At 37.3% G+C, this 25501-nt stretch overlaps 1 protein-coding gene across 1 annotated transcript in view; it reads right to left on the bottom strand.

Annotated features, from left to right (window-relative positions):
* Window positions 1-7997: 7997 nt before the first annotated feature.
* Window positions 7998-25501, bottom strand: part of THBS2 (thrombospondin 2) — a 46732-nt gene continuing 29228 nt past the window's right edge. The window contains exons 15-20 of the mRNA XM_081334023.1: window positions 23877-24111; window positions 19674-19901; window positions 17483-17754; window positions 13618-13715; window positions 11966-12105; window positions 7998-10573 (exon numbers count right to left, since the gene is read on the bottom strand). Of these exons, the coding sequence (XP_081190149.1) occupies window positions 10566-10573; window positions 11966-12105; window positions 13618-13715; window positions 17483-17754; window positions 19674-19901; window positions 23877-24111 (981 nt within the window). The 3' untranslated portion in view covers window positions 7998-10565. The remainder of the gene's footprint in view (window positions 10574-11965; window positions 12106-13617; window positions 13716-17482; window positions 17755-19673; window positions 19902-23876; window positions 24112-25501) is intronic.

Consider the following 25501-nt stretch of genomic DNA (forward strand, 5'->3'; position numbering starts at 1 on the left):
ATAAACATTATTTTAAAAGAAAAGAACTCCTCACCAAAATAAATAAATAAATGTTTTACAGTGTATTGGCAAAACACTTGTGAGGTGCAAAGTCATTTCAGGAAATAAATATAATACCCAAGGTGGGTGCTGGCTATTCAGCATGGCAGCTTTCTTTTTATTAGTGTTTTTGTTGTTGCTTTCTTTAATTTATTTAAATACAACTAGACATACCTAGGCCTCCATATTTGCGCCCTAGGTCTCCACATTTGGTTTAGTGGCCCAGCTGGGAGGGAGGGGAAGAGAGGATGGTTCTGTGTAAATGGCATGAGCACATATGTGCACGCACCCTTCACTCATACAACTGGAGCAGTGTGCACACACACTTACCCACCACTTGTGTGGCACAGTTCCAAACAGGCCATGGAACAATATGGGTTACAGCCTGGGGGTTGGGGACCCCTGTCATATGCAAGCTGGTTGTGTGGAGAGGTGGACTAGTTTTAATACTGCCATCACAAGGTTACTATCTGCTCTTCATGATTTTCTCTCACTGCTCTGATTATTTTTTATATGGGAAGGATGCATCATTTAGTGAAATTTCCTTTCCTTTCCTTTCCTTTCCTTTCCAAATCACAGATTGTTAGATTTCCTCCTGGGCTCAAATGTAAATATTGTAGGTAGAACTGCTAAGTTTATAACTAAGGCAGTCATCCTACAAACCCAATACATTGGACAAATTGGGGTATCCTGCAAGGAAGATTAATTTATCTTATTACTGATAAAATACTCATATTTTATCATTTTAATTCCTCCTTTCTATCTTATTCTGAAATTTGATTATGTACTACATTTTATTTTACTTTATTTCATTTTATTTATAAGGTCACAAGATTTGTTAATCACTAAATAACAATAGCTACTACTACGACTATAACTGTGTCCAGCTTTCAAGTGGCCAAATATCAACACCACTCTAAATAATATAAACATTGCCTTGTTTTATTACATAGTACAAAATCATACAGCCTCCTTTTCCCATTTCTACTAACTCTTTCCAGAGAACATTCTGGCAAGCTGCTTCCTGTATCTTCCTGTCCACTGTAGCTGTTGCAACTCGAGGATATCTGCAGATGCTCCGTCTGGAAGTGCTTTTTTCCTCTTTATGCCATCTCCAGATGCAATCCATGGACAATGTAGGGCAAGTTAATTAACATAGAGGAGAATGCTAAGAATGACATGTTCCATGTACTCCTGACTCCAATTGATTCCTCTGGTTTCCTGTATAAACACCTCCTCCCAATTGTTCTTGGATGTGTTCCTTTATACTTGATTCATCTTTTGGTCATTGGGGAAACCAAAAACTCAGTTTTCTGCTGGTCTAGGACGGAAGGGAAACATGGCAAAGCAGCTGTGGACCGCAGATAAAAATATCTGATACTTCTCAATGGCTGTCCAATTTCTGATACACTTTAATATATGGCATATAATGCTTTATTCATCTCTTAAAATAGTTTCCTTAGTTATAAGGGGATAAACTAATGTATGGGTTATATAGCTTTAACCAGCAGGGATGGCAGTAAGATTACTGAGTACTCCTCTGCACCCCTCAAAAGCTGTTCCTCAAAGATCTCCCAAGCTAAAGAGTAACTGGTACTGAGATTCTTGTGAATACAAAATAATACAATCCAGGCCTTCTTGAGTAGCATTCTAGACCAGACATGGGGCCAGATCCGGCCTGCAAAGTGGTTTCATGCGGCCCGCGAAGCCATTCTGGAAACAGTGAGGAAACGGCCCCCACTGCCTTGGCCCTGGCCCAGAGACCCTCCTTCTGCCAGAGACCCTCAGATCTGTCCCACACCTGCCCAGGCCCCCATAGGCAGCCTTGATGTGAACGATGTAGAGATGGCCACACCCACCCAGTAGGCCATACGCACTCTAGCCACACCCACCCAGTAGGCCACGCCCACCCAGGCCATACCCACCCGGCCCCCTGAGGGCAACCGCAATGCTGATGCGGCCCTCAATGAAATTGAGTTTGACACCCCTGTTCTAGACGTTCCAGGCCCTGGACTGGAGCTTATTTTCAGGCTGATGCAACACATTATTTTAATATTACCGAAGCCTGAATTCATTCTAATTCAGAGGCAAGCAACATATATCCTAATATTAGAATAAGGTCCTGATCTGCACCTCTAACAGTATCTACAGAGCCTTTTTTTTCCTGCAGGGTATAGGCCTGCATTCTTAATACCGTTGGTTTGAACACTCCTGTTGTCAGGAGACCCTTAAGATAGAGTTGAGCAACCATTTTTCCGCTGAGGGCTATCTTCCCACCAAGTTAGAAAGTTCAGAATCGGTTGCCAAAGATGGTCAAAATGAAGCAAGCTACAGTTCTTTCTGATGCCCTCTTATCCCTTTTGTGGACAATTTTTTTTGTTTGTTTCAATGCTCTCTTTCCTCACTTTACACAAGTTACCAAAGATGAAACAGATGTCTCTTAGCAGAGCTCTGAATTAAACACTTAGGAAAGAGAGTTGACTGCCACATGAAATTATGTCTAGGACATAAGGCAACATGTGGCCTTATAGCTTAATGCATAAGGATAACTTTGTGATCAGTTGTGATTCAGAGGGCAATTCTTATATTTCTAGGCATATATAATTCATATGTGGAATGTATGCATATGCTCACTCTCCCAATATATTCCTTTATAAAAATATTGGCTTTTCCATTGAAACCGAGTTCTCTTTCTGAGAATTTTTCAGGAATGTTCCCCGGTGGTTGTATTTACTCTTAAGATGGAATGTGTCCTACATTTCAGTTATATCCTGCAGTCACTTCAGTTCCTGTGGGTTTGCTTTTGAATTATGGTGTGCTTTTGAAGTTAAGCTCTGGTTTGCCACCACTTCTAAAATAAGGTTGCCATGTGTGAAGCCCATATGGAAATGTGCAAGGACTCCAGGATAGAAAAGAAGCTGAAAATAATACAAGCAGAATTGTGCTGGGCTGCAGGAGAGTTTTCGTTGCTTGCAGAATATGTGCGACTTAAGTACCAAGTTCCTGTAATTTTCCGCTTATTGATCGTACAAGGGATGGTTATGTTTATTGGATCTAAACACTCGGCCACCTAGAATTGTGCCATTAACTGGGGCTTTCCAGTTGCTATATCTCTTATTTTCACCAATTTCTCAGTAATGCACACCTTTATCTGTGTTTATAATAAGGCCACTGCATATGACCAGATATAATAGTGCTTTGAAACAAGGCTGCTCAAATCCTGAATATCTCAGCCTCTGTGATATTGTTTTCATTTTTGGTGCTTCTTCTTATGGAACCAGTGATTGAATCATATTTGGTGCTCTGAGCTTTAGTTTAATTTAATCTCAACAACCAAAACCCAGAATCTACATTTGTTAAAAGAGTGGATAAGAAACACAATCAAGCCTAGGGTATTAGTCCTTTTCATACTGCAGGCATCAGGCAAGACTGGGCAAAAAAACCCCAAGGAATAGAACCCATTTATGTTTTCTGTGTATATTTCAGATGCTTTAAAACTGCCAGAGAGGAGATGAAATTGATCAGAATGGGAAAAGGTAATGCACACAGGAGTCTGTTAAGCAAAAACTATATTTGCTTGCTTACAACAGTTCCATTCCAGAAAGTGAAATTAAGATGGTTGAAGATTTATTAGATGTATATTCCTACATAGTCACACTGATGTAACTTCATCTCCCACCAGATCTGCATATTCATAAACAGACCTTGACTTTGAGCAAACCTTAATCTTACAGTTTTAATTCTCTCAGTATAAAATAGTGATAATAACAACAAGTTATTGCTGTGATAATAAAAGTGGTGAGGAGAACTACTTCATTTGCTGGCTGAAGAATTTTAGTAGGATTACATTCCTTTCATACCTTGGAGTTAAATTATGAACTGATTTGATTTTTTTTAATTCCATATTTCATTTGGTCTGCTGTATTACATTTCTTTTGTAAGTTAAAGTTTCCCATAAAAGCAGGTCCTGTTAGAGATTTCTCCATCTTTCAAATCTCTTAATATCAAATTCCAAGTTCATATTAATAAAGAGTATATTGGCCAAAGTGGAACATGGGCTGAAAATGGACAGTCTCTTCTATTATCAGATTTGATTTTCCTAAAAGATCTACAATATGTGTGTTCATAGCACATAATCTATGAAGCTCACTTTGCTATCTCAAATGATGTTAACATTGTGGAAAGTGAAATAATTCATGTTCTACAACAGGGGTGTCAAACTCAATTTCATTGAGGGCCGCATCAGCACTGCAGTTGCCCTCAAGGGGCTGGGTGGGTGTGGCCTTGGTGGGTGTGGCCTACTGGGTGGGCATGGCCAGCTCTACATCGTTCACATCAAGGGTGCTTATGGGGGCCTGGGCAGGAGTGGGACAGATCTGAGGGTCTCTGGCAGAAGGAGGGTCTCTGGGCCAGGGCCAAGGCAGTGGGGGCTGATCCCTCACTGTTTCCAGGATGGCTTCACGGGCCACATGAAACCACTTCACGGGCCGGATTCAGCCCCCAGGCCTTGTGTTTGACATGTCTGTTCTACAATCTCTGAATTTGTAATCATGCTGAATACATAATCATGCCTAACCCTGGTTTGATATTGAGAATTCTATGGCAGAACAGAGCCTATGGCAGAGGCTAAAAGGTGATTCTAAGCCATGTGGCACAGTAGTTAGAATGCAGTATTGCAGGCAAACTCTGCCCACAGCCAGGAGTTTGATCCTGACTGGCTCAAGGTTTACTCAGCCTTTCATCCTTCCAAGACTGATAAAATGAGGACCCAGATTGTTGGGGGCAACAGGTTGACATTTGTAAACTGCTCAGAGAGTGCTGTAAAACACTATGGAGCTGTATATAAATCCAAGTGCTATTGCTAATGCTATTCCTTCTCTTCTGGAATCTACATACATACTAGTGCTGCCTCACATTTTGGCATACAGTTTCATTGTTCTGTCTCAAATCACCTTCCTTCCAAATAACTGTTTGCCTGTTATCTTCTCCCCTAATTCAGATAGGTTAGACATTGGGATCTCACACCATGTGTTACTTTCTGTCAATTTAAAAGGGAAAAAAGTGAACTAAATACTACTTTTGAGTTGGCCCTTAATACATTTCCTTGGTAAAATACATGGGAAAATCCCATTGGGAGGGGCAAATTTGGACAGTTTGGAGTAAAATGGATGTCACCAATGAATTCATAGCATGTAGACATGCTTAGGTGGGCAGTGACCTTTTGAATCTGCCCTATCTTTGTGTGTGTGTGTGTGTGTGTATGTGTGTGTGTGTGTATACACATATATTGCACCCACATATATTGCACCCACATATATTGTAATATGGAATTTTATAATGTCCATATACTAATGGAGATCTATGGCAGGTATATGGAAAATGGAAAGTATATTATGGATTTTACATTCAGTGATGTATTTGTCAGTGCAGTAACAATGGATATTCCTGCTCTGACAACTGACGGAAATTGCAGCCATTTTTCCTTTGCTTTTAACATGCTTTTTCTTCTGTTTAGAAATCAGGTGTTGCAGGGGGGATGGGGTGAATGCTTGAACTCAGCTAGCCATAATAACAATGCAGCTCCATGGGAACTCAAGGACACAAACCGATAACGTTTTGGCAGGCTGAGGATCTTGGGAGAGAGCCTGCGCTCTGGGCTAATTGGAGAATGTGATTTATGACTGCTTCATGGGGGGGGTACTTGCAACTTGCTACTTTGTATCTGGGGGAAGGGAATCTAGTTTTGGGTTCAACTATGTAGTGCCGATAATTTGTTTCCTGAATAAAATGTTCTCTAAGGAAGAATTCTTGCCTTAAAGTTCTTTAATGGGTTTCATCTATCGGAACCATGTCAGTATTATTGTGATAGTGAGCCTAAATGAGTTTTGTTGGACCCCACATGTTGTTAGGATCAGATTGATGACAGTGTTAGTTCTGTGTTGGCCTTGGTGGCCAGCATGATGCCATTGGTGATGTTACCAATTTGTAATTAAATGTCTCTAAGAAAACCATCTCAGAAAGCACAAAGGACCCCACAGTTCAACTCCAAATATCCACTTCTATCAGTGTTAGTTCTGCTGCAGAACTACAAAAATGGTAATGAACCTATAATCCAGAGCAAGGCTAAGATGCTATGTGATGCCAGTTAACTGGTCTGCTTCCCAAATTTGTCAACCATTCAGACAATCATTTGTCTGAAATGGTATAGGATTTCCTGCCTGAGCAGGTGGTTGGACTAGAACAGGGGTGTCAAACTCAATTTCATTGAGGGCCGCATCAGCATTGCGGTTGCCCTCAGGGGGCCGGGTGGGTATGGCCTGGGTGGGCGTGGCCTACTGGGTGGGTGTGGCTAGAGTGCATATGGCCTACTGGGTGGGCGTGGCCATCTCTACATCGTTCGCATCAAGGGTGCCTATGGGGGCCTGGGCAGGAGTGGGACAGATCTGAGGGTCTCTGGCAGAAGGAGGGTCTCTGGGCCAGGGCCAAGGCAGTGGGGGCCGTTCCCTCACTGTTTCCAGGATGGCTTCGCGGGCCGCATGAAACGAATTTGCGGGCCGGATCTGGCCCCCGGGCCTTGTGTTTGACATGTCTGGACTAGAAGATCTCCAAGGTCCCTTCCAACTCTATTATTCTATTCTATTCTATTCTATTCTATTCTATTCTATTCTATTCTATTCTATTCTATTCTATTCTATTCTATTCTATTCTATTCTATTCTTTTTCTTATCCATCGGCAAAAACAGCTGTGATATCAAATTTAAAAAGTTGATATATTAATCTTTAATCTGGTTCCAATTATTTTAATGAACCAAAGGTTATTTGTAGCTAGTTCTATCAATATATAAGTACAGTGAAATGGTTTCATCTGTACTTGGCATGTTGGTGCAAAATCAGTAATAAAAGAGCCATGGTGGCACAGTGGTTAGAACACAGTACCGCAGGCTACTTCTGCCAACTGTCAGCAGTTCGATCCTGACCAGCTCAACTTTGATTTGGCCTCCCATCCTTCTGAGGTCAGTAAAATGAGGGCCCAGGTTGCTGGGGGTCATATGCTGACTCTGTTAACCACTTAGAGATGGCTGTAAAGCACTATAAAATGGTGTATAAGTCTAAGTGTTATTACTATTGCTAAAAGGGGATAATCACCAAGACCAAGGTAAAGAATCTGAGAGTCAAATTCGTGACTATTGTGATAATATTCTAATCATGCATTCACTGGAAGGTAGATTATGAAATTTAGTAAAATAGACTCTAATAGCATCTCTTGTGGTATAAATATTATACACTGAACATAAAAACTTTAAATAGGTATAAATCTTGGGTTCCTGCTGAATGCTGAACTTAGTTTTCTTCTTACAAGTCACCCTTCAAAGTAGTTAATACTGGCAGTACAATGGTACTAAAAGATGGGGCTTGCTGGTTTGTTATGTGTGCTGGCTTATCTTACCTACTTTGATAAGAATTGTTTCAGTTTAGATACCTGCTTCTGATTGGCCTACCTGGCTTGGTTGGCTATATGGTTTCTTCTTAGATTGTTCCTGGCTATTATTTTGCTTCTCCTTTATCTACATGTTGATTGCTGGTTGTGTGATAAGGAAGATGTGGTCTATGCAACTATTCATGAATGCTGCCCTAATATCTGTAAAGAAACCAATGTACTCTAGCCCTTGTTTAAAGGAACATAAAAAGTAGACGCAGCCCACTATGATAATCTCTACCCCAAATGCCATCAAAATGAGTACAAATTACAAGAGATGACCTTGTTACATCAGCCACTCATCTAGCTTACATAAAATATGCAATGTTCCATTCCATTCCTAGCAATACAAATGGTATCAAACATTCAGTTTCAACAAAATGTGAATTCCAGAATATGGGCACTTGGGATCTTTGTCATTTTTATGACTTCAGATTAAGCTATGCAAAAGTAAAGAGAACACTTTCAATGAAGCCTTTGTATAGTTTATTGTCTACTGTTAAATGTATATAAAAAAGAAAAATGAATAAATGAGGGACATTAAATGGTGAGATTCTATCCGAGCAAACAATAAATAGTTATTTACAGTCTTCAGCAAAATAAAATGCAAGTCTTATTGATCTTCTCATGCACATAGACACACACATACATACTCCCTTACTCACATACAAGCACAGCACACACAAAGGAAAAGGGAGACCATCATAAATAATTTACATGGCATAGGCAATTATGATACAATCAAAATATTAACATCTTAGTCCCAGCACTGATGCCTTTTTTATTTAAAAGATACAAAAACATTATTACATTAATGAAGTTTCCCTCAATAATTCTTCTCTGGGACTTAACAGCCATACTTTCAATGCATTAAAATATGATTTGCAAAAGACACCCTCAACAAACCTCATTAAAAAAATGTAAATGTCTATTAATATGACAAAACAAAGAATGTGCAATAAAACCAGAAACCCCAGATTCTTGATAACATCAAAATCTATTCAAAAATGTTTTCAAAGCAGAGGAACGAAATGTGGCTTACTCTATCACATCCTTCAAGCAATTCTAGAGATGATCCTTGAACAGCCATTAGGGCAACAACAGAGACACACACCCTCCCATTCCCCAGTGGCTGCTTTACACATTTTGACAGGAAAATGACAGGTTCACATCTACAAAGCTGCTGCAACCAATCATGGCTGCAGGCAAACTTGTGGATGACCTGAATCTTACTGTTCTGTTGTTTGAAGGACTTCCCTTTGTATGGCTTTGTCTGGATATGAAACTCCGAGTAATTCCCAGCCTGATCTAGCAGGGTTGGTTAGGGTTGATTAAGCCTGATCTTATAGGGTTTGGTGTGCAGAAATGAACAAGGACATTGAACATTTGAATTCTCACTTAGTAGAAGTTGTTCTTTGAGGTGGCATCTACCAGCAACACATGTGATTGTCTAAGGTCCACACATTCACATGTCTACCAACAGTCTTTTGGATAACATAATGGCATTCTGAATTGAGACAGATTTGCTTATGTTTTTCCTATATTTAAACATCCATGAATCAAACCATACCAATATCTTCCAGAGGAAGCTTGTTCAGTTTAAAATAACAAAAAATGATAAATATGAGAGTACTAAGTCTATGGCTGAATAACTGGTTGTATCTGGTTAGACTAAAGGGGCCAATGGACTTTTAGTACAGTTTTCTTGAAACGATCTATATACAGCACACATACAATAAAAATTACAAGCATTGAGGACAACAGTAAATATTAGGGTTCCATTTTCAAGGTCTCAATGGTTATTTGATTGTTTGACAGTTCAGAGCAGTTAAAAAATTTATATATGAGCAAGTACATCCATATTTTCTCATTATAGCATTAAAAGCATTTGGTAGCCATCTTCTTTGAGACCTTTCATTGTTAATGGACTTTCTGGTGAGTTTTGAATTAACTTATTGGACAATGTAGCTGTACACTGCAATAATAAATAACATCAGTATCCTCATATTTGGAACTATGTTACTAGATCTTGATAATGGTTGCATTCCTATCTTATCAGCATTTTGAAATCAAAGTGCTAGCATGTAGAAGAGGTGGAAAGTGGTTTGTGAGATGTGGCCACAAACTATTTTCACAGGAGCTTCATGCACACAAGCAGTTTTGCTTTCCTTCACGTAAATATAGGTGTGTGATGGCAATGCCTGTGTGATGTCACTGCATGCAATTCTTGCAAAGGCATACTTGTCATTTAAAACTCAGTTGGAATATTAATGTAATTCTGTTCTCCTCCTAAAATATTGGGCTGGCTCAACTCTAACTCATGAGAACTATGTTAAAAATTCTGAAATAACCAACATTCTTATGAATTTGCTTTGGTATAAACTGTAATTTTTTCCATGGAACCCAGCTGAAATGTTAAATATTGATTATACAAGAGGACTTGCTTTAATGCAAACCTCCAAGCAGACTGCTGATCTAAAAAGATGATAGGAAATCATTATCACTTGAACATCACTGTACCATCTTCTTTACTTAAGTTCCCATAGTTTCTCTCTGAGCAAAGTTTGTAAAGGTTGTCCTTCTGCTACAGTATATTTTTTGGACTTTGTGACAGCAAAGTCCACCTCTCATCTGAACAAGTAACAAGCGTTTAAGTGGTGATCTTATCTCTAACCATTTCCTTCTGCTTGCTATATTGTCTGCTCCTCCAAATCTTATTTCTGCCATATTTATATCTATATAATACATAATATAATTACACTTTTACATTTTATATGTAAACGTCATTAAAAAAAACCTAAAACAAATTATTTATGCCATGTTTTCAATCCACACATCAATCTATTTCTGCATCAGCAATGAGTTCAATGATCACATTTAATCCAAACTCCTTGGAGGCACTTAGGTGTAGGGTTGGAGAGATCCCTCCTGGCAACAGGGTTGTCAAGGAAAGGTAGAAAAAATAAGGGATTTGAAATATTAGGATGTATAGAGGTGTCTAGGTTGAACGGCATCTACAGTACAGTGCTTTTCACACAGCTGCAATAATTCAGGCATCTGCATCAGAAACAAACAATCGGTTAGTACAATAGCCACATTTGGACTATAGTACAGATAATCTATGGATTAAAGCTAAATTAACAGATATTAATCTCATTTATTTCAATGGACCTAAAGTTCTACATAGATAATTGGAATCTTATTAACTTCATTGAGGGTACCCTAAAAAGTACAAAATTTGGGTCACAAATTTTAAACACTGTAGTTCAGAAATATGAGACATTTTGCAAACTTTTTTTGCCTCAGCAACTTCCAAAGCAGAGTTGAAGAACAAATAATCAGAATACAATAAAATATACTGAGTGTGTATATATATGTAAATTTTTTAGATTGCTAACAAAGAATTAAAGGGAGACTGATATGCATTTCAAACTTATTTGTTTTCATCAGTCAGCCATACCCTTCTGAGATTCAAACCTGGGCCGATTGCACATTAGGCAGTTGTTTTTACCTCTAGGCCACAAGCTCTATCTCACTTTGTTAGCTGAGAAGCAAGGGATATATGTGTTAAATGCTTGTTAACTATTTAGATTACCTTGCTAGGCCCCAAACATGGGACAAATCTTTAGGCTGAAACAGGAAATAAAGATTTGTCCCATGTTTGGGGCCTAGCAAGGTAATCTAAATAGTTAACAAGCATTTAACACATATCTCCCTTGCTTCTCAGCTAACAAAGTGAGATAGAGCTTGTGGCCTAGAGGTAAAAACAACTGCCTAATGTGCAATCGGCCCAGGTTCAAATCTCAGAAGGGTATGGCTGACTGATGAAAACAAATAAGTTTGAAATGCATATCAGTCTCCCTTTAATTCTTTGTTAGCAATCTAAAAAATTTACACAAATATGAGCTGCCACTGTTGTGACTACTGCCTGTCGCTGGCCTTTGGTTAGGCTGAGACAGGAAATAAAGATTTGTCCCATGTTTGGGGCCTAGCAAGGTAATCTAAATAGTTAACAAGCATTATATATATATATATATATATATATATATATATATATATATATATATATATATATATATATATATATATATATATATATATATATATATATATATATATATATATAATTAATTAATTTAGAGAATTGTAAGCCACTGAAGAAGGTTGATTGGAATGGTATATAACACCAATTAATTAATTAATTAATGCCTACATGAATACACCACTCTTAAGTATTTTATTCACAATTATATTCCACTGATTTTAACTCAATTAACTCCTTAGAAAAGGCATGTCTAACTCGTGACGTCACATGATGTTGTGTGACGTATCACGACTTTTTCCCCATTGCCGGCAATGGGGAGGGCGCGGTTTCATCGTGATGCATCTGGCCTGCAGGCCAGCAGTTTGACATGCCTGCCTTAGTAATAATCTTAAATTTCAATTTACCTCTGCATTCATATTTGAGGTCAGAGAAGTATACCATCTCTTGTGAAAAGACAAAAAGACCTAATCGTCCACCAGCATAAGTTGTATCATAGATTGGTCCAGAATCTGCCATGATCTGTTTTCCTTCATAGACTACAACCCTGTAAGGGAAAAACATGGTCTAAGTGAGATGCAATCTTTGAGATGATAATTCATCTTTTTAGAAATAATGTGCAAAATTTTTTGAATGAAAACATCCCATTCAAAACAGGGCCATTTCAAACTTGGAAGACTTCTAGTATGGTCAGAACCCTTTTTAATAACATTGGGGACAATCCAACTTTTTCAGAAAAAGGTGTTGAACATAGAAGACAATAGTTTGAGAATGAAATATTTTGAAATCAATATGCTTTGCATATCATGGCTATCTAGCAATTTTATTTGTTTATTTAAACATATTATTTCTTCTTAGCCTTAATTACAATACCAGTTAAATTATATAAAGATATTATATTTTATAGGAAAGAAACGTGTGGCACTGAATTAACAACTAATTCCAATTAATTAATTGATTTTAAGAGAATGTAAGGATGAGAAATGTCTTTTTTGTTTCCACCTGGCAGACATAATGAACGTACACTACATAATTATATATCAGACCCTAAACAGTGTGTGCAGCTTCTGCAAATGACCAATTTTAAAAAATATATAAATTACACATTCATAAAAATATGAATGCTTAAACAACATTCAAGGACAGTGTCTGGACTGAAGCGTTTTAAAACTGTGTCATAGATAGTGTCCATCTGTGTATAAAGGTAGGTCAGGACAGGATAAACCAAAATAGTAATCCAATAGATGATACACATTTTTAACAGATTACTTTTTACTTTTCAGTGGGAACAAGATTTGCAAAATTTGGGGGTGGGGTGGGACATAAAGCCCAGAAATCATAGAGATACACTAATTTACACAATAATCCTGGAGGTACATTCATGTCATAATTTGCAAAGATTGAATTCTTTACATATCTGAAGGCCAAAGGAATTCCCACATATCTTAACACATGGGACAATAATTCAGGTGGCATAAATGGCATGAAAAATTGAACTAGTAGAGGGGGACATGGGCAAACAAAAAGAAGAAATGCAGTAACCATTCCCAAGGGAATTATTAGCAATAATAAGTAATACTGCACTCATGGGAAAATATGTGCCATAATATAGAACTTGTTTACATTTATATTTTATTAAAACATTTTTTTTGAATAAATGTTCTCCAGATGACCTGATTATTTTTAAAAAAGAGCCATCTTTTCTTTCAGACCCTTTTTACTTTAATCGTTTTTCTTTCCTTCTCACCTTCTAGCCAGAACCAGATTATTTCATAGCAAACCATAACTTTCTAAGAGCTGGAAGAAAGTTATTTCTTTTAAATAATGTAATAATATTTTGCCTTTGTTTATATATGCCATTCAGAATAAAATGAACATATCTGATGAGATGGAAAAGTGAGAAAACATGAATTCAGAATCCCCCAAAGGCTTCAACTATAAAAATAAACAGGCTGCCCTAAATGAAGTGATAGCTTTGGCATTTGCTCATAAAGGATTATAAAATGCTATTTATGATCAGATAGAAAAAGAATAGCATACATCAGAAAAAATGACATACTTTATTAATCCTGTCTTAGGTCTGTGGATCAAATGCCACCTGTAGGCAGTGTAATCTTTCCAGCCAATATTTTTGGGATCATGCCACAAGGTACGCACCTGTAACAAAGATAAAACACATAGGCTTACATTGGGAGAAAAAAGCCTTACATATATCATGCTATTGCTAACTGACCAACTTCTTATGGTATCTAAACTTTGTTTAAGGAGTGAGTTACATCAGGAATAAGGAATTGCCCATGCATACATGAAGTTGTCTTTTATCCACTCATTACACTCTACTCATGAGTAATACATTACAACTCATACCACTACCCTTAAATACATGCAAGGGTTTCATGTAGAAAGTCAGGTCCCCTCCTCTTTTATTCCAGAGTACAGGATATAAAATGATTCATATAAATTATGGGAAACAGATTCCAACTGAATGTTAGAAAATAAAAACATTTGACTTCTGGTTTGCCATCGCAGCCACCACGGCTCCTGGAAGGCGAGCTCTGTCTTCCGCATTCGGTTTCGCTCCGCTGGGGGACCCTGGAAAGGGTCAAAAGTCACCCTGTAGGGGTGACGAGCAAGGAGGGAACCCCTGATTGATTGCAGGAGGATAGCAGCCCTTCCTCTCGATCTGGGGCAGCCCTCCACACCAGTGGAGGAAAGACCGGCCATAGTAATATGATATGTCACTAGGCTGCAGACAGCAGAAGTCAAACTTACCACTAAGCACTTCGAAAGCAATGCAGATGAAACTGGGTGAGATCTGATCTTCTCTTTACCCTAAATATTTTCTTTTCCTGTAAAAGCTGCCCAAAGTACCTTTCCCCCTGTGAGGAGAGAGGGAAGGGAATTTCTATCCCACCCTCTAAGAATAGCGGCGACTGACTACCCAGAGGAATTAAAACACTAAAAGAACAACTTTAATCCAATTGGATGTATATGTTCCTGAAACTTGGGGACCAAAATTTTTCCTATTTTTATTGGAGACTTTTGCTTTTATCTACAAAAAAGAAATAAAATTAGAAAAAAAGATTGTAAAAATTTTGGACTTAAAAAACATTAAAAGGCATCAATGTCATTTTGTGGCGAAGTTTGGTATTACAACTTGTTATTTCCTAAAAGACACTTGGCTCAAAGCCCAGACCTTAGATAAGACTCTTCTGACCTTGGCACCACCTGTGAGAAATTCAGATGTAAGACAACAGCTGGGTGGCATAACTGGCCTACTTGAACTGTGTATGTAAACCTTTATTGACTTTCAGAGTTATAGGTGGGGAATTGCCTTCCTATCTCTTTATTTGAGAAATATTGGTTACTATATGAGATGATGAAATACCTTGGACTATAAAATCTTGCTTGACAAATGACTTCTACTATGAAGACTATTTATAAACACATGAAAGAGATGGATGAAGACCAGGAAAAGATCCTCTCCATGTTGAAAGCAATACATGAAACCATTCTTTCAGCTTGTGATAAAATAACACCTAACATAAGAGATCAAGATGCCAGCTTAGATACACAAACCCAAACTTTGACTACAACCAAAGAACTAACAATGCAGAAGACAACAGAAGAAGTGGAACAATCAAATATTAAGACAGAGGACTCAATTCATCAGCAAATACAGTTAATGGAAAATCCAGAAAAGGGAGTGACAACACTGAAAATGGAAAAGACTTTCTATATAAACCAGAAGAAACTTGAGAAAGAAGAAGAACAGATTGAATGGAAGATAAACATATCAGGGCAATCATGGGGAGTTGGAATAATAGAGAGACAACTTAATAAATACAAATGGGCTAGTCCTTCCAAAAAAAGGCAATTAAATGGTCTCCTTTATTTCAAATAATATATATAATAATAGAAGGAGATCTATTTGATGATCTAAAAGTACTGATATGGAAGGCTAGTTGGCAAAGAAAGAAAGCCAGAATAAGGCTGAAGAAAATTGGGGTTTTGATATATTAGAGATTTCATATTATTAATTAGAGGGTTAAAGGGAGAAGTTGAGATGAGGGAAATTCTGGTCATTAGGTTTAAAATATTTGGAAATTAGTTGAAAATAAAGATTTTATCTGTTTAATACTTAAAAATTAGACCTAAAAGAAAAAAAAATATTATGTATATTTGATTTCTTGATTAACCCAGGCAATTTATATAATGGTTTTGATTTATTAAAGGGGATACTGTATGATTAAGTAGATGATTTAATATGGTGGGAAATAGATAACAAGATTATATTCAAATAGATCAAATGTGTATTTTGGATATTAGATTCTGTTATGAATTGAGATAAGGGAAATCTTGATTACCTAAAGCCTGAAAATTATAAATATCAAAGGTTAAATTGGAATATTGATGGGAAACTAAACATTGGGGGGAAAATTAATAGCAGGATATGGATTGTTTATGAAGATTCACTGTAAAAAATAATTAAGATACATATAAGCTAAAAAATTATTGATAAATGTAATAATGATGTTTTTACTGAGTTGATATAATAAGAACTGTATTAGCTTAAATACAAGACAGTAAATGTTAAGGGAAAAAGAGAGGAAATATTTGATGTTATAACTTGAGATTTGTACTAAAGATTTTGTTACCGAACTATTGATTAACCCAGCCACCGTGTTGCTTTTAAAATACTTAAATGTAAAATTGGAAAATTAATAAAATATTCTAAAGAAAGAAAAGAAAAGAAAAACTTTTACACTAAGATGGCTTGGTAGTAGAACCAGTCCTGCAGGAAGATAATGGGGATCTCTGAACTATATGTATTCAATTGGAAGGTAGACAACCATTAGCTAGGGATGCTTTAATTTGAATTCCTGATCTCAATTGGAAGTTGCACTTGATGTCTCAAGGGTCCTTTCCAACACTGTAATTCTATAGACCTGTTAGTCTATGTCTCTTGGAGTTTTTTTACCCTTCTGATACTATGACTTAGGCAGAGGTTGCTATGGCAGAAAAAGGATGACAGAAGGAGCTGATAGGAGGAGCTGTAGGAGGAGACTAACATAGCAGATATATTCCATAGTACTTAGTTATGTGTAGAGCATTTGGCTGTGATACGAGGGGACTGAGTACTGAGTAACTGACCGTAATTAAGATAAAAACTAAACCTGGGCCTAGTTTGGGTCTAGCAAACCAAATATACCTTGGTTGGGCTATGCATATGTTCAAAAAGGATACTGATTTGTCAGAACTTTAAGTTAAGCATCCCTTAGAAAGTGACACGGAGAAGTAACCCTCCATTTCTGCTCAGCAGAGAAGCCACACCATTCAGACTGATAGCAATGATTTCTGTACATCCTGTACACGCCCTTAGCAAAACAGCTGCTCAAAGCAAAGAGAGCTCACCTCAATGCTTTGTTAAAGAGAAACAACTCTCCTCCCTAAGCTGCCACCAATCTGCCCAGATCTAACATCTGGAGCCCTTAATAATGAAACCTGGGCAATAAATTATTATCATCCTGAACCAGATTGACAGTATTTTTAGCACTTTCCTGATTAAACCTACATGAAAAGTTAGTCTTGACATGTGTGCTATACCCTGACTTTTCAGTGTATGTTTTTAAATCCTGAGGCCGCTTATAATTAAAATAGACATGGGGCAGGTTAGAATGATCATAGATCATAAAGTAGGTTAAAATAATATGGTCAACAACAGCTGCTGTAGAAGGGAAGGGAAATTTCAATACATACCAGAACCTGTGACCCATTCTTAACATTTGTGCACTAATCACATGATTTGCACATGGGAGGGCTGTCTTGCGATTAAATGGGGGCAGGGGAAGTATAGGTTTCCTTAATTTCATGGTAACTTTGGGCTGATAACATATTGGTGAGGGGACTTTTCAACTACTTACCTGTCCAAGCGTATTTCCTGTGTGCCAAAGAGCATTTCTCAAATGTTCACCAGTACCAGTTGTAGAATTCACCACCTTAAGGGACACCCCTGAGTATCCATAAGCTCTGGTTGGCTTATCTTCCCAGTATGTCTGAGTCACTTGCTTCCACATTAAGACATAGAAGCGACTACTGGATTGGTAACCAAAGACAAATCCAGCATAATCATCATCTCGGTCTGTATTGACATAGAATGTGCCACTGAAGTCAACAGAACTGAATTCATCATAGCCTGAAGAAGGATAGGAAAGAAATGCTGAGGTATTGTTTTAATTTCACTATCTACTGTCAAAACTATTTAGTGTGGTATGTTCATTTGTTTTAGAATTCAAGTCAATATCATTTATTTATCAAATTAATATAGCCACTCATTCATCTATTGAAGGTGAGTCTGAGTGGTGCACAATATATTAAAAAATATAAAAACATTGAATACAAATATAAAAAGTCATAGTATTTTTGAATATTTTCAAAAACCCAAAACCAATCAAAGTGAAGGGAGAATTTAAAAATGGCTCTGTCAATAATGGAATCACCTAGCCATGTTTTGGCTCTCTGGGAGACCAAGTCCTGATCACACAATGGGCCTGTTTGTAGGGGCCTTCCAGAATATCAAAAGAAAGGAGCCAATCTAATTTTGGGGTGGGAAGGATGCTCAATAAAGCGGGTACTATGGCAGTGGCAGCTACATCTTTTAGGCTGGTGAAATATAAATCCCTGGCTGATGATATGCATTGCATGCCTGCTCTGCAAGATCTAATAAGGGAGACTGAAATGCAGCCCCTCAGATTATTAGTCTTCCATTTTAGTATTTTGGTTCTTGGCTTTCCTCATTCCTTATCTTTTCCCTTGATTTAATTATCATACTTGGTTTAGGGTGAAACATCTGTACTGTAGATGTTTGGAGAAGGCAACAACCTTCATATTTTGGCCTACTGATGTGCTATGTGCAACTTTCCTCAAAAATGATCTAGAAGCTGAAGCTGGTACTGAAGGAAACAGAGTGGCTCATGGTGGCACTGGATAAGATGCTGATCCTTAAATTCTGGCTGTCTGCAAGATATTAATCCATAAAGGCCCAAATGATTTTTCAACATTTAAATTATTACTGCCATAAATGGCAATCAGCTGGGAGAATAGAATAGAATAGAATAGAATAGAATAGAATAGAATAGAATAGAATAGAATAGAATAGAATAGAATAGAATAGAATAGAATAGAATAGAATAGAATAGAATAGAATAGAATAGAATAGAATAGAATAGAATAGAATAGAATAGAATAGAATAGAATAGACCTGGAAGGGACCTTGGAGGTCTTCTAGTCCAGTCCCCTGCTCAAGCAGGAGAACCTATACTATCTCAGACAAGTGACTGTCCAGTCTCCTCTTAAAAACCTCCAGTGATGGAGCACCCACGATTTCTGAAGGCAAGCTGTTCCACTGGTTAATTGTCTCACTGTTAGGAACTTTCTCCTTAATTCCAGGTTGCTTCTCTCTTTGATCAATTTCCAACCATTGTTTCTTGTCTTTCCCTCTGGTGCTTTGGAGAATAATTTGACCCCATCTTCTTTGTGGCAGCCTCTCAAATACTGGAATACTATCATGTCACCCTATTTCTTCTTTTGTTTAGAGTAGCCAGAGCCAAGTCCTGCAGCTGTTCTTTATATGTTTTAGTCTCCAGGCCTTGGATCATCTTAGTTGCTCTTCTCTGAATTTTTTCTAAGGTCTCAACATCTTTTTTGTAGTATGGTGACCAAAATTGGTTGCAGTATTCCAGTGTGGTCTCACTAGGGTTTTATAAATGCTATTTGTTGTTCTATCAATTCACAGCATGGCTACTAGGAATTGCACAATACATTCTACAATCTTATATATGCTGTAGGGAGTTACTATAGTAATTATGAAACTCAGGTAAATAGCTACATGATATTAGCCTTAAATTCTTTACCATCTTAGTCCTGATTGAAAAAATGAGATAATCTGGGATGAAATAATTTAATCTCTTTTATGGCAAACACAGAATACCAATGCATGGTCTCAAAATCTAAAAATGCCACAGGATACTTGGAGACCCTTATGAATAAATAACAGTTGTGGTCAACTGTTATTATTCTGAATACAGTTCACTCAGAAGGAATTATAATACTTACCAACAGCTATGCCAGGATCTGAATTAGCAGTCTGAACCAGTTCCTTGCCCTGATGGCGAATTACCCAGTTTGGATCAATCTGAGCTGTTCCTTTAGGATCCAGGGGTACCATTTGAAACTTTCTGAAATCTGTCTCACTAATGGCATCATTTTCAGGGCACGCATCAAAAATATCTGGGACACTATCATTGTCAAAATCATCTTTGCAGATGTCACCTCGGCCATCCCCTGAATCATACAAATTTTTAAAAACACACGTAATAATAACTTTTTTTCTGTATGAGAAGTTGTGGATATTTACATTATACATTAAATGCTAATTAGTACTGAATAATACAGTGCAACAATTCGCTATACTATTCCTAAAAACAATACAGTACAGAGGTATTGCAAATTTAACAGATGGCCATTCATAACTTACTTAAATACTTTTATTGAATGAAGGAGTACAATTAACTATTATTAGAAAACAATTACTCAAAAGGAGCACACTTTATGTGCTTTTGGTTAAAACTTTTTCTGCTTTATTTTTTCCTTTCTAATAGATACTCTTGTATCTTATACACAGAGATGCACAACTCTTTTCTATATTGTGAAGCATCCCCTACTTACATGAAATAGAATCACAAAGCCTTTTTGTTGCACTCATATAACCATCTAAGCCTTTTTTTTTCTTTTTTAGAAAAGGTAAAGGTAAAGGTTCCCCCGCACATGTGTGCTAGTCGTTTCCAACTCTAGGGGTCAGTGCTCATCTCCGTTTCAAACCCGAAGAGCCAGCGCTTGTCCGAGGACATCTCCGTGGTAATGTGGCTGGCATGACTAGACGCCAAAGGTGCACAGAACGGTGGGAAGGTGTTTTTTTTTAGAACCAAACCATTATTCCTAACTTGATAATTAAATTCTGGCTCTTTATATTTTTTTGCTATATTGTGATTGTTATATGCCAATCATCATTAACGTACTAATACATATTAATGATGAATCGCCAAATTTACACTTCAGTTGTTTTTGTACATTTATTAATTGTAAAGAAGGGGAAAATCATTGGTTCACTTCTCTTCTCAAAATAGTAATGTGAAAATATTATAGGTTTACTGATCTAGTGGAAACTCTAAGTAAGATTATCGTGAGGCTGAAAATCTGAGAATAATTGCTATGCCACAACTACATATGAAGTAGAATATGAGCTGTTTGGGGGAGAGGGGGAAATGAATCCTTTATACCCTAAAAAATCCTGAGTACAACAGAATTTGATATTTAAAAAGTGCTGTGGGATTTTATTTTATTTTTTTATCTCTGTGTCATCAAATGCCTTCAGCAAAGTTTTGCCATGAGTACTTAAGACTGTGGCCGTGCATTTTTGTCCCATCTGTATTAAATGAGTGAGGAAGGCATTACAGTAAATCATATAAAAATAGCTTTGACTACTATTTCTTTCTTTACGAGGGAAACTTGTTTATTTCATAAAAAATAGCAGTGATAAGCTAAAAGTGAAATATACATTCCTTGAAGCTTTGGAATGTGACTGTATTGAAATTGTGGTTGATTAATGGGGCATTCAAGGTTAAACCACTCAAGAGAATAGAGTCCACCACCCCCAAATCACTTATATACAAAGATTGACTAATGGCATAATGCTAAATAGTTGAAAAGCTCGGTGTCATAATGGAATACTTATAATGGTTTGAGTTAGTTTTTGAGGTTAAAAAACAACAGGCATTAAAATAAATGCCAAAATCCAGAAGAAAAATGTCAACAAGTCTTCTGAGTTGCTGGACTAAATAACAGCTTATAAAATGTTCATCCATTCCACAAATCTATTATTATTACTAATGTGCACCTATAGGTAGTCTAACATTTTTTTTCATCTATCCTAACTATGTCAGTATCAGTTCTGCAACGAACCTGGCTGCAGCCATTTTTTCGTTTTGGATTGCCAAAAGAAGGGGAAGGGTATTTTTGGTTGTCTAAACATGAGCAACTCTTGTGGGCACCAAGGTCATTCCTATGCCAGAGGGATGGATCATTGAGGTAGAAAAACCTGCCAAGGGGTTCTATTGGGCAGCATGAATACAGGAGTGGGAATTATTACATTGTATTACTTTGATTCTTGTGGGGGGGGAAAGGTTTAGATCTGGTTTCACTTTTGAATGTGCCGGTATTATGTATCCAAAAAACTTTCTTGCCTTGGAGTTCTGATTTATTTGGTCTTATTGATCGGAATCATGACAGTCAGATTTATATAGAGATTCCTTAACTCTCTCACTTCTGATGTTTCACCAGTCATGAAACATGGAAAATCATGGGAGCTAGTTCTCTCTTTCTTTTCCTGGCTAATTCTCACACATTTTTAGGAATTTACATAAATATTTATCAGTAGGAACTTGGCCATGGAGCATCAAAAAAGGTTTTTAAAAAACACAGATAGCAAGAATCAAGGTTTTTCATAGTTCTCTTTATGAGAAAATGGCCTCACATTCCACTGACTGACTGCTGTCCAAGTTGAATTCCAAATATTGACCAACTGTATATGTGTTTATCTTAACACTTAAGAGGGTAAAGGTATGTCTCCAGTTTTATTCTCTCTGGTAACTTCAAAGAAGTGACTTCTTTGTCCAAGTGAGGTTTTAATTATTTGGTTCATATGTTGCCTAATTTTTTTGCAGCACTAATTGCTGCTGACAAGACTACTAATCCTTCAGAAATTTAAAAATGCATCTCACCCAGTGGTGGGATTCAGCCAGTTCGCACCAGTTCAGCTAATTTTTTGTTGCCCAAGCCCAGAATGGACTTCCAGAAGTGGCATCCACACAGAGAACTGATTGTTCACATGTTTGAATCTCACCATCGATCTCACCCATCAGTTTTTTGAGGACTACTAGTTGAAAAACAGTTCCTCACATGACAGAACAAACTTAGTATTCTGTTTAATTTCTTGGTAGAATCCTAACAGGAGGAACCTTGATAATCAAATATGAATGATACAGGTTACTCTGCAGGACAGAGTAATTAATCACCTACCAATTTGTATGACTGGAATAAAAAAATATGATAGATTAACACATGGATTTCTGTGTACTATAGCCAATATTATGCAGTTATTAGGATAGGGATCTCCAAACTTGGCAACTTGAAAATTTATGCATATCAACTCCCAGAATTCCCCAACCAGCATGGAGTCTTAAAGTTGCCAGATTTAGAGAACCCTGGATTAGAATAGTATTAAAAAGTTCAAATTTCACACTCAGCTTCAATGGCTGGTAAATCTGAGCTGCCAGGGAAGGAATAAACATAAAAATGTATTGTTTTATTCTGCCTTAGCCCAATTTGGGAACTGGCCACAATCAGAATTATCCAGTGGTGGGATTCAGCCGGTTCACACCACTTCAGCAGAACCGGTAGCTAATTTTTTGTTGTCCAGGTCCAGAATGGACTTCTGAAAGTGGCATCCACACAGAGAACCAGTTGTTCATGTATCTGAATCCCACCACTGGAATTATCCTTCCAAAGTGAAGCATGATTCTTAGTCCCTTATCTTCAGTTCAGACTTTGTCTCAAGATTCTGTTCTTTTCAGGCGGCAATTTCTGATTTTCTTTTTTTTCCCCCTCAGGATAAGCAACATACATGCCAGCCACATGACCACAGAGACGTCCTCGGACAAGCGCTGGCTCTTTGGCTTTGAAACGGAGATGAGCACCAGCCCCTAGAGTTGGAAATGACTAGCACACATGTGCGGGGGAACCTTTACCTTTACCTTACCTTTATGCCCACAATCCCAATAGACTACAATTATAATCAAGCAACAATAAAGCAATAACTGGAAAATTATTTTTTATTGCCACTCAGTAGATGTGACATTGTTAGTGTTTTAAACTTCAGGGCATCTTTAGAAGGAGACCCCACATGAATTCTCCAAGCAGGTCAGTGGCAAAAATACTAAACAGATTCATTTCAAATATAACAAGCTCAACATTTAGTTAGCATTCTGAAAAATAGATTTTTTCCTCTTCCTGGCTAGGGGAATCTGGGAATTATAGAACAACCCATTTGGAGATCACTAGATTAAAGAAAGCCAGTGTCATGTATTATTCAGGTGCCCAAAATGGAGATTCTATGTGAAAGATACTAGAAGTGACTGTAGGTGCAAATCGTTTTGTGGTTTGTTTTTAAACAAATTCTGTTGCAGGAAAAAATAATCTTACCATCAGAATCCTTCTGGTCAGGGTTGAATGTAAGTCGGCAATTATCTCTGTCATCTGGGATACCATCATTATCATCATCAGGATCACAGGCATCCCCTTTGCCATCCTTGTCATGATCAGCCTGGTTAGCATTGGCAATGTAAGGGCAATTGTCTTTGTTATTCTGATGGCCATCATCATCTATGTCTTCATTGTTATCACATTGGTCACCAACCAGATCATTGTCCACATCAGTCTAAGGAGGAAAATGGATAAAAAGTTTGAAAGTGTTTGCAATAAAAATAAAAACTAAACTAAATCCATGGCATCACGGAGCTAAGATCCTCCTTAAAACATCTATTTATGGCATGGAATACAGACAGGCAGTCAGGCAGATAGACATATCATGTATACATTCTAATTTGGAATGCATAAGATACCACCAGATCACAAGGCAGAGTATAACAATTTGAATTAGCTTTTCATTTACAGTATGTAGTGTGGGATGGATTGATATGAACCTTCCTCATTCAAATTCTTGTCCTCTGCAGAATTTGCAGAACCATAAGGTTCTTTGCTGAGAAAATAATATGGATGTGTATGTAATCATTAGCAATAGTAGTTAGGCTGATATACCAATTCACAGTGCTTTACAGCCCTCTCTAAGTGGTTTACAGAATCCACATATTGCCCTCAACAATCTGAGTCCTCATTTTACCGATCTCAGAAGGATGGAAGTCTGAGTCAACCTTGAGTTAGTCAGGATCAAACTCCTGGCAGTGGAAATGTAGAGTTAGCCTGAAATACTACATTCTAACCACTGTGCCACCATGGCTCCTTGACACCATTAGGAGTAAAGCTCAAGTAAGTCATTCCCTGTAATTGCCACTCTGTGCTAATTTTGTTAATGATGAATCTTTATTACATCTGCTATGACTGGGTAAACACTTGTCTTTGCTCCAAACTATGTACTCAAGCACTAGGAGATGGAAAAGTATGTCGGTAAAACTGGGAAAGACTTTAACCTCAGCTGTTCTGGATCTGGGCTTTGTTCCCTTTGCAAGATCTTAAAAATGAGAGAAACTGTGCTGCATGCATGCTCCTTTGAAAAATTTCTCTTGTCTGGGCAATGTTCTTAAGATATGAAAGAATATTGCTCAGAATAATGTTCCCTTGAAAGAAAAAATACAGGAAGCCTGAGGCAATAACTTCATACAATTAGAAATTCCAGATCATAAGCTGAAATCAAAGGTAAATATATTGAGTTGGATCTTTGAAAACTTGAAAGCTGTTCTTTAATAATGCAAACATTCAGCTCATCTCCAACATGTAGCTTGTTGATTATATTTGCTTTTAATGTAGACATGTGGCCTGTTGTTGAAAAGAATAATTTTAATTCTATATAAAATGAGCAATTTTCCTTTCCAAATGAAATCATGACTAAGTAAAACATAGCACTGATGAGACAAGGCGATAAAGACCATTGTGATCTGTCACCTGTGTTACCAATTTTAAAATACCTGGTGAGACAATTTAAAAACAACAACAACACTTACTCACACATGGAGAAACTCTCCAGTTCATTCAAACACACAATTCATTCACTGTGTGTGTGTGTGTGTGTGTGTATACATATGCCTATGTAT

The sequence above is a fragment of the Vipera berus genome, assembly GCF_964194415.1.
Source record: "Vipera berus genome assembly, chromosome: 1".
In the NCBI taxonomy this organism is placed as follows: domain Eukaryota; kingdom Metazoa; phylum Chordata; class Lepidosauria; order Squamata; family Viperidae; genus Vipera; species Vipera berus.